Source organism: Zingiber officinale, chromosome 6A (genome assembly GCF_018446385.1).
Source record: "Zingiber officinale cultivar Zhangliang chromosome 6A, Zo_v1.1, whole genome shotgun sequence".
In the NCBI taxonomy this organism is placed as follows: domain Eukaryota; kingdom Viridiplantae; phylum Streptophyta; class Magnoliopsida; order Zingiberales; family Zingiberaceae; genus Zingiber; species Zingiber officinale.
Window position 1 is genome coordinate 62,906,627 of NC_055997.1, and position 10,528 is coordinate 62,917,154.

At 37.2% G+C, this 10,528-nt stretch overlaps 1 protein-coding gene across 9 annotated transcripts in view; it reads left to right on the top strand.

Annotated features, from left to right (window-relative positions):
- Window positions 1–10,220, top strand: part of LOC121996435 (zinc finger CCCH domain-containing protein 65-like) — a 39,955-nt gene extending 29,735 nt beyond the window's left edge. For 8 of the 9 annotated variants that reach the window (XM_042550407.1, XM_042550409.1, XM_042550411.1 and 5 more), the window contains 5 exons: window positions 486–551; window positions 8,110–8,226; window positions 8,344–8,610; window positions 9,842–9,892; window positions 9,966–10,220. In XM_042550407.1, the coding sequence (XP_042406341.1) occupies window positions 486–551; window positions 8,110–8,226; window positions 8,344–8,610; window positions 9,842–9,892; window positions 9,966–9,995 (531 nt within the window). In that variant the 3' untranslated portion in view covers window positions 9,996–10,220. The remainder of the gene's footprint in view (window positions 1–485; window positions 552–8,109; window positions 8,227–8,343; window positions 8,611–9,841; window positions 9,893–9,965) is intronic. The other variant, XM_042550408.1, reaches the window with a different exon arrangement.
- The last annotated feature ends 308 nt before the right edge of the window (window positions 10,221–10,528 follow it).

Here is a 10,528-nt window from a genome sequence, read left to right on the forward strand (position 1 = left end):
CCAAAACTTCCTAAGCCTCTTTTACCTTCTTCAATCTCAGAGTGCATGCAATAGCATTTCAATTTGTTCCAGGCATCCTTGCATCATTGAATAATACCTTTTTGAATTTTGTGACTAAACTTTTAACACAAAAAATCAAAATTGCAAATTGAAATGGCTTTGCATAGTTGTTAAAAATCCAATTAGTTATTTTAATTTTTCAGATATCATTCTGTTTGTTTTAATAATCTCCTTGTACAAATGGAGTTAGATGAAAGACGATATTACTTATATGGGGTACTAAATTATTTATTCTAAAAAGGAGTACATGACTGAAAACTGAAAGAATAGAAGAAGCAATAATCCCAATCATGTATTTAGTTTGCAACTAATTTTGTTTTTCTCAGCTCTAGAAACTTTTATTTTGCCATCAAACTTGTGGTTATTCTACAAGGTTCTGATAAAATCTCAGTTTCTTTGTTCTTCCCCAAATTTGCAATTGAAAGGCTACTGAGAAAATGAGTAAAGAAGCCATTTCAGGAAACATTGGAATTGGAATACCAGAATGCAAGGTATGGCTTCTAATTTTTTAAGTCACCATAAGGTTTCTTGTTTAGCTCTTTATACAAACTGCATTAAGTTTAAAATTCAGGAACTTAGATTATGCTATCACAATTGCTTACGCACTAGTTTCACTTATTTAGGTTTCTGTTTCATTTCTTCTAATGTAAAATGTGGAGGTGAAGCAAGTATTCTTTGTTAGTGTGCTTCATGCTATTACAAGTTTCATGATCCACATATTCTACTAGCCCATTTGTTTGGTCCATGAAAATTTTTAATTTTGAATTTAAAAATTTACATATTCTGGTGAAATAATCCCTTTGCAATCTGGTGAATCTCATTTAATAGCCCATTTAATAGCCTATTTGTAATATTCATATTCTGGTGAATATTCCCCCAAAGAGGTGGAATAGTCCCTTTGCATATTAAATTTTGAATTTTGAATTTTGAATTTTCATGAGTTTCATGATATTTCCGGTCTATTAAATGAGATAATTCAATCTCCCTAAAAGTCTGAGTGACTCTCCCAACCCTAGTGCTAACGAGTTCATGGGTGTATCTACTAGTTTAACCCCTACCATTCTAACATCCTCAAAGATAGCTAATACAATCAAATACAGATGCACTCTTCTAAACAAGCCACCTCTATGCAATAAAAGTACTTAAGGTATGCCAAGTCTTTAGTTTAGAAATATTAATGAAGATAAGATTTCAATCTTACAATGCTAGTTGAATCATCAATTATCACCTTTGATGATAATGTACTACACAGACACTGCACCACTGAGTGATCCACGACACCTATGGTATTGTCATATGAAAGAAGAGTTGAACTAAAGTTTCAAACCTAGCTCTCAGAGATGTTTTAAGTTATATGGTGACTTCTTTAGCTTACACATCATATTAGTCTCCATTAAGCAATAGACTCCAAAGATTGCTCCATATAGACATTCTCTAATAGATCTCCATGAAGAAAGATATATATATAAGTAAAAGTGGTATATCATATATCCATGGTGGCAAAAGGCGAATACGCTCGCCCCCAGCGCCCCCGCCAACCCATCCTAGGGCCAACACGAAGGAGGTAAATCACGAGCGGCTACTAACCTTTGGAATAGTGACTAGCACATAAGGGAGGTATTTATCTCGACTATGCCGAGATTCGAACCCCAGACCTTATGGTAGCAACACCTCATGTGCTAGCCACTAGACCGTCCCGAGGGGACGGTATATCATATATCCAAAATATACAAAAAGAGGTTTTAGGGTTATTATGTCTGATCAAGTATCAAATATGAATAGATGCACACTCCTAAATATCCTCTCTACATCTAACCATGCCTCTCCAAAAAATAAATTACGATTTTGAGCCCTCCATACATAATGTATCAATGATGACATAGACCAAATGATGAGCCTTTGTCATCTCCCTACTCCTATGATAATGTTGTCCAAAGAAATTAATCGTCCTCCGATAGATGGGCATCGACGCATAAGTCTACAATAGGCAGACATTGTGTTTCTAGCACCTGTCTGCAAAAGTTGTCAATCCTCCAAATAATCTTGTCGATCTCTAGTGGGAAGCCTCCATTGTGCTAGCATCCTAGAGGTGACTGCATGACTTGGCTAAACATAGGACTTCCACACTATCCAGCCCCTGGCACCCTGGGACTAGGAAGTCATAAGCCCGGGCTACTCCTCCCTCCAATGCAAACTGCTTTGCCAATCTCATGTCACCCTCATCTTTCGGTCTACACATTCGCCCATGACACTGGAGGGTGTTTGGACATCCACATGAAAGACCGGAAGATGTTGTAGATGCAATCAATGATACCCTATGGTAATAACATAATAGATAACCAGAAACTTTGGACGCTCTGAAGCACTGAAATGATAAGTTGTGCCTTGCTTGCATAAGATAATGTCTTCCTCGGTCAAGTGTTGATTCGTCGAGTCAGAGAGTCAGTCAGCAAGTTGTAATCAGATATCTGTAGGCGCTCAGTAGCTAGTGGAATCCCAAGGTATCTGAAAGGCATGGTGCCTTCATGGAAGCCTATGATGAACAAAAGCCTACTCCATGTCATATCAGCAACTCCAATGAGGTAAATATTGGACTTCAAGCGGTTAACTTGTAGTCCAATTGTGTCGAAGTCCTATAAACATGTGATCAATGTGCCCACTGAAGCTATATCACCCTGGCTAAAAAGGAGATCATCTGTGTAAGCTAAATGAGTCATTCTTAGGCGTCCACATCGTGGATAAAAGTTGAATCTAGCCTAATAATACTCCGCTGCAATTGTCTTCCAAAAATCTCTATGCATATCCCAAAAAGGTATGGTGATAGAGGATCTCCTTGTCACTATCTACAAGCTCCCCAAAAGTAGTCGAAACTCCTTCCATTGATGGCCAATAAGGAGGTAGTGGTCACGTACTCCATGATCCATGCAATAAACTGCTCTGGAAAGCTCAGCCCTTTGAGTGCTTCATGAAGGAAAGCCGGCGCACTGAGTCAAAAGCTTTCTGAAGATCTATCTTTGTGGTATATCTCGGTGAAATGAGAAGAGTAGCCGCTAGAGAGAAATAAATGAGCCAAAGTAATCTTGGTCATAAGATAAAATGTATTAAGATAGTCTACCCCATAAATCTAAGTGTGCACTTTACTAGACAAGCTTTGAGGTGATTGACAATGTCGTTAGTTGTAAAGAGCAATTCACAGCTCACAAACTTTCTAAGACAAAGAGGGGCAAGTTCCCAAGTGTAGTTGGAATGAAGTGCATTTGTCTCATCTATCATAGCCCACTATCATTCGGATTTGATATAACCTTTAAGCCATTTTTAGGGATGAAGAATGAGGATAAAAAAGTATAATATTTGGAGATGTAGAGCATAAGTTAAAAAAACATGAGGATGAGATGGAGAGCATAAGATAATGAAGTACCTTTATGAAGGGTAATAAAAATATCTAAATCAGGAGGCAATTCAGGATAGTAGTAGGTGGTTGGAGCATGAGAGAGTTTGGTGGAAGTGTTGGAGCATCATCACGTTGTCTTGGTGATTGTACACTTGCAAGGGAGGGGATGGTTGATGAGTCATCAGTGGGGCCTCAGAAACTAAAGATGGGAAAAATTCAATAGTAGCGATGGGGAAAGATAGTGGTATAGAACTGGAAGAAGCTCTTGAAATGAATCAAATAGAGACATTTGTGAAGGAAAGATTGAAGTCAACTCCAAGAAAATCACATCAATTGAGATAGGCATGATGTGACAAAGGGAATAACATTGGTAACTGTCAAAGATGTACTTAATAGATAGAGGAGATAATTTATCATGGCAGGATCTCTAAATGGATCAAGCAAACACAGCCGAACACCCTTGGTGGAACCATACGTTGTATCTTGTGGAAAAAAAAATACAATAAAAGGAATTTGGCCAAGAAGTGTGGAAGCATACAATTGATCAGAGGATGGCATCAATAAAAGGAGTGTTCGAGCAGTTTCGACTAGATGTTGGTTCTTTTCACCAATACTATTCTACTGAGCAGTATATGAACATGATGACTAGTGGAGGATACTGTTACCCTATAAGAATGATTAGGAGTAAGAAAAATATTCCTTAGCATTACCATTGTCAAAAAAATTAATTTCTATATAGAACTAGGGAAATTAGAGAAAAGCATAGATTGTTCTTTCATTAAAAGACAGTCATTTGAGTGTAGTCATCAATGAAATGACCACTATTTAAAGCCAGCCAGAAGTAGAGTTGACAAAACTCGAACCTTAAACATCTGAATGGACTAAAACAAAGAGTACAGAAGCATGCTTGTGAACACTTTTAGGATAATAGGACATGATATGATTGCCTAAGTGGCAGGACTCACATTCAAGACATTGAAGAATAGAAGGACCATTAGCTTCAAATGAGGAAAAATGGGATGACTAAGATGATTGTGGATTTGAAGAGAGGAAGACGTAGTTGAAAATGTTGATGACAATAGGGGTATGCCCAGTTTATAGAGTCCACAAGATTTATTTTCGATACCATTAACCTTGCCCATTCACAAATTGTGAAAAGAGAGAGACAGAAGTAGAGTAAAAAATGATTGAACAATTTAAAAATTATAGTAAGTGTACTAATAGACGACAAACTTAATGTGAATTCAGGAATATAAAATAAAGAATGAGTGAAAGAGAAACATCTCTAATGTCGTTAACAAATCAGTGTAGCTCATTAGCTATTGTTTTGTGGTGGATTAAGAGTTGAGAAAGAAAATGCCTTGCCAGAAACATATTCAGGAGCTCCTAAATATAAGATCCAGTGAATGATCTACAGGTATAGTTTATGCAAGCCAAAAAGGTACCTCTATGGACAAGTGAGCTAACAGGTTGAGATGATGCAACAACAATTGCCTCGAGTTGAAATAACTGAGTATTCTTCGAAAAAAACTGCAATAGTGGAATTCGTTGAAGCGGACTGAGCAACCATAGCAATGGGGATCTTGTCAGACTATGCAAAATATGAGTAACATAAGAGGGATGACCAGGGGAAATTCATAAAGAGTGTAGCATCTTTGACATGCTCAAGTCTCACAGTGTGAATTCTTGGGTCTATTCTGACGTGACCTTCTAGAGGATAAGTCAACAATCAAAACGGCATGATCAATTGTAGTTGTGGCTCACAATATCCACGTGCACACATTAAAGATGGGAGGAATTGAGGAGCCACCTAGACTATGAGATTTCACTTACCCTAATTCTGGTCGGATTGTATGGAGGAGCACGATGTTTAAGTAGCTTGTCAAAGCGATCTTGCATGTTCTGGATATTAAGTAATTGGAAATAAATCTCTTAGATTAATAGCAATAACTGGAAGCAACCTATGTGAGCGGGCCATCTTGGTGTCACTTTAATGCATCTAGAACAAGCTATCAATAATGTCATAAGCATGAATGATGTCACTCATATAAAGAGCAGAAGATACTCATAAGATCAGTATCAATGAACTATGATATGAGGGTGAGTAATTGAACATCCATCCTTCTCATATCGCTCTATGGCTCAGGAATCTCAGTTGCTTGGGTAATAAGATGGTCGAGCTAACCTTGACCCATGAATTTTACACAAGCTACAACGACCAATGAGAGATAGTTCCTCCCTTTAAATTCCTCCATTGTTATTATAGAAAAAAAACAAAAATGGTAGTGGAATTTATGATTAGTGGCATCAAGGTAATAGAGAGATCTGACATGATTAATCACCACAAGTTATTGATATCCTAGCTCAAGCGGTTGCAACAAACTTAAAATCTAGTTAAGGTTCCAAACTATTGTTTTGGTTCCTTCCAGGAAAAAAAGGAGCACAAGCAAAGGTTTTGAATGTGCTCACACCAAGCGACACAAACTTCTTATTTGTGGAGAGAGAAAGCGCATTGAACAGCATGGAGGAAGGACCTAATGCCCTAATCACATCATACAACATGCGAGAAAGGGGTGAATGCCTTAATCATGCCAGGCAAATCAAAGAGTGATGTCAGATAACACATGAAGGACTGGACAACTTGCAAAAGTAGTGTATACTATACAGACCGATGTGTGAGAAGGATAACGCTGGAAGATAAACTACTATGGATGACACGACAACACTTGTTGTGGAACGCGAACAGACTGTGCTACGCCAAACAACACAGAGCAATGTCAGGGTAGAGATGAGAAGCATGCAGAGGAGTCAAAGGAGAGTCCTGACAAACAAACAGATTGTTGTGAACTGTGTGACAACAGTGTGGGCAGTGGAACACAGAATGATGATGGAATGCTCAAGAACCCTCAAAAGGGGTGGAGCACATATCAATTTGACTTTGATACAATTTGTTGTGTTAGGAGAATTCACCATTTGCACAACCTTAGGTGCACACAATACCAGTACATATTTACTAAAGGGGTACGGAATATTACTAGTAGCTCCTCCATAGTGTACATATTTGCAAATGTCATCAGACTTTTAATTGGGGGTATGAAAAATCACAGCACCGTAACATTTTTTCTTACCATTGATCTTGCAACTATTAAAAAAAAATTGATACAAAAATAAATTCAACTTAATCTATCTACTTGGTAACATGGATTGATAAGATTTATCTAATAGTAGAAAAATAGTTACTTAGATCAATGTACTTTATCTATTCTTTGCGTTATGTTTCCATGGTCAATGTCAAAAAGCTTGATCTTCTCTTGTTATTACTGTAGCAAGACCACAAAAACAAAGTTGGCAATGGAATAAAGATAAAAGCAGACACACATACCACAATCACTAACACAGCCATTTAACATGGTTTGGTCGCCCCCAGACTATTAGTCCACGACTTATAATCCGTATAGTGGATCACCCCTAGAATCTTCTATATTTTTTTCCTCTTCGATAAAGTGTCGGAGGTGAAGAAATATTATACAAGATGATTGTAATATGTACAGGAGACTCACAACAGAGGTTAGAGATTTTGACAATTAAGGCTCAACAAAAATAACAATCAAATGTTCTTTTTATTATCTTGTTCGTAGTCGTTCAAACCATTTTAATACCTCCTCGCAACTATCCAAGCAATTCTAGTGGATCATGATCGTTTTCTGTGATACCTCAATGAATATTTCATCCAAGGCTCACTAATCAGCCATATCCATCAGTCAACTGACCTTGACCTTGACCTTGACCAAATCCAGTGGATCGTGACCTTTTTCTCTATTTTCTTCTATGATTGTTTCATCCAACCTGTATCACAGTCAATTGGTCAACTATTCTATTAGTTTCTGAGTCAACTTTCTAGTCAACTAAACCATCAATCAATTGGTCAACATTTTCAATCGACTAGTATGTTGACTACGATTCATCTAATGATCGAGTCTACATAGGTTGAAAGTTACTGTCACCCGAGTACAATTTGCTCCTAACTCTTAGCTCACCAACCGTTGTCCGCCACTACGAGATCTCTCGTCAAGCTTCTCGTCCCTCAAATGTGTTGAGCTTTCAACTCCCTTCCAATGTCATCCTTCTTGTTCGCTTACGTGGTGGCTCCAACCATTTCACTTGAGCTTCTCGTCCCTTAGATGCATCTAGCATTCGGCTCCCTCCCCTTGTCATCTTTTTGTATCTGCTTACGTACTCTGCTTCCCATGTACAACTGCTACCTCCGATGCTTCTCATTTTGTAGTCTCTTAGGTACACCATACCACCTTTCACCGATCTCAACAGACCCTGAGTCACTAGGTACCCACAACCGTGGTTGTGTCAAATTATCTCATTGTGTATACCTAAATCCCTACACAGTCATAACATAAAGTAAGACCTAATTTAAACCCTTTGTCCAAATATCAAAATCCATGGTCACACCGGACCACTTAGGGGTATATTCCAACATATTGATCACATTCTATGTATTTGAGTTAATACACTAATAGGCTTTTATTATGACTTCTTTTTTGCTAGATCTGTTGAAGTATGGGATCACTGGTTTAAGATTAAATACTACACCCCCTCCATCCAATTTTATTGTTTTGTTGTGATTATAACAAACTATTTTGCAGTTCTACAAAACATCCGGCAAGTGCAAGTATGGGAAATCCTGCAAGTACACTCATTCTCTGAAGAAAATAGAAGTCGCTCCACTAGCATTGAACTTCTTAGGTCTTCCTGTTAGACCAGTAAGTCCACTATTCATTTTGTCATGCTATGTGATCATCCCTGTGTTGCTTTATATTGATTCATAACAAGCATGTTTGTCACATGATTTCACCTCACAAGTTTATATTACATTATAGGGAGAGAAGGAATGTCCATACTATATTTGTACTGGTAATTGCAAATATGCAGCGAATTGTAAGTATCATCATCCTGAACCTACTGTAGCAACCCTTGAACAAGGTGCTCTTCCTGCCTGTCAAATTGGTGGATCTGAGCAACAAATTTCATGTGGTGTGTCGTCACTCCCTGTGACACCTAGCCCAACTCAAGGGGCATTTCATTTCCTAAATCCTTTAACAGCCGCATCGTCGTCACTCCCTTTAACAGAATGCAATGGTTATCAGGTAATTGGCCGTTTATGCTTAAATTATTTTTTTAAAGACCTTTATCACTTTGGATTCATGAATGCACAAGATTTCTCATGCTTATATTCCCAGAGATAGTTGTTTTTCTATATATATATTTCGTCAAAATTTTAAAGTCATATTAACAAACATAATTTACAATCCACCATCATTGGAAGTTTCTTGTTTTTGGAATTATTTGTCCTCGGGGTCCTTTTTTTGGAATTATTTGTCCCCGGGGTCATGGTGTCGCGGTAGGACATCCAGATTATCACCCAGACACCCGCGGTTCGAACCCCAGTTACGACGTATTTATAGGAATTTTTGCTCTAAAGGGGGGGTCGTAATTAAAAGATGCTGGGCTTCTGGACTGGCCGCCGCATGCGCTTCCCGATTTATCCTAGTGGCTGGTAGAAAACTTCCATGGGTCAAACCAGTCACCCCAGAGATAGTCAATGAGACTATACTTCTTTGCTTTTTTTTTTTCCCTTTTGTGAAATATTGAGACAAGATAGATAAATGTTAGAGCAACCCCCCCCCAAAAAAAAAAAAAAACATGCTTAAATAATGCCCCTTCTAGTTAATTTTTTAAAAATAGAAATTGGTGGTCCAATTGATTTTAGATGAATATTCTTTTTGTTAATTTTAAAAATAGATTAAATTAATGAATTAAAATTAATTAATAGGTCGACATTCTATTTGGTTAAACAATCTGATGGATTAAAATTAGAAAAGTTAATTTGTGTTTTCCAAAGACAAATATCAATTAAAAGAGGTCCTTATCTTTCAAACCATTTGAATTATTTCAGTTAGTCAAATTCTTTTACTAAATAATTTGACTAACTGATTGATTTGTTTTTTTTTTAAAATTGCAGGTAGAATTAAATGAATATTTGTCTTTTAAAAAATATTTTTAGTCACTCAATTTGTTTCACCAAACAATCTTGACTCAAAATGATTTTTTTTTTAACATTGCTGAGTATTTTTGGTTCAGAAAATTGAGGGGCCCAATTTGAGCATTTTGGATCATAACTTCTGATTGCTCTAAGTCTGAGTACTTGTAGATATTACCTACCCTCCATGGTAAATTGCAGTCTTGAGATTTACCCAATTGCAGATTTATTAAATGCACTTTACACGTTTCTTTTTCTGTTAGGTATTTGTACATGATTGTTATTTAAACAATGGAAATTTAAACGACTGAGAACTGATGCTATGCCCTTGTGATTAGCAGATAGATCCCAAGAGGCCCGGCGAGACAGAGTGTCAGTACCATTCAAAGGTTCATCCCAGCGATGCCCTCTTACATTCCTAGTAAATACCCTTTCAATAATGCATCTTATTTCTCGTCTCAGATTTCTCATCTAAATGCCCAAGGCAACTGATTTACGTTGGCGAAACATGATGCTTATAGCACAGCAAAGGAGTGATAAGCTACGTCGAGGGATGCCTGCTTTCCCTACTTAATTGGAGACGATGAAAGCTAAGATTGAGTATTGGCTCTCCTGCAGACTTTGTAGAACGAGTATAATATTTGTGTATAAAGTGAACATAATGTTCCTCTTAGAGTTGTAAAGTGATCAAATAAGATGGGGCTTGAAATTTTCTTATTTTCCAGGATTCTTTAACAGTTAGTTTAAATCATCTTTGCACTTGTGGCAACGGCAGTGAGGTTATAACTGAGGCGCTATAAATGCTGGTTGAAGATTATTTCCAAAGACAATGCCATTTAGAATTTTTGAAAGGGCTCCTTTTGATCAATGCAAGGTCCTACAAGTCTAATTATTTAAATTTTGAAGTATTTCTTTAATCGTTTAGGGAGTTTCTAGAAGGGCTTCGGTAGCCCTTTAATGAAGGGTGAAGTTTTATAATTTCTTCTGTTGTGATTATTTATCTAATTAGATGCAAGACCATTTTT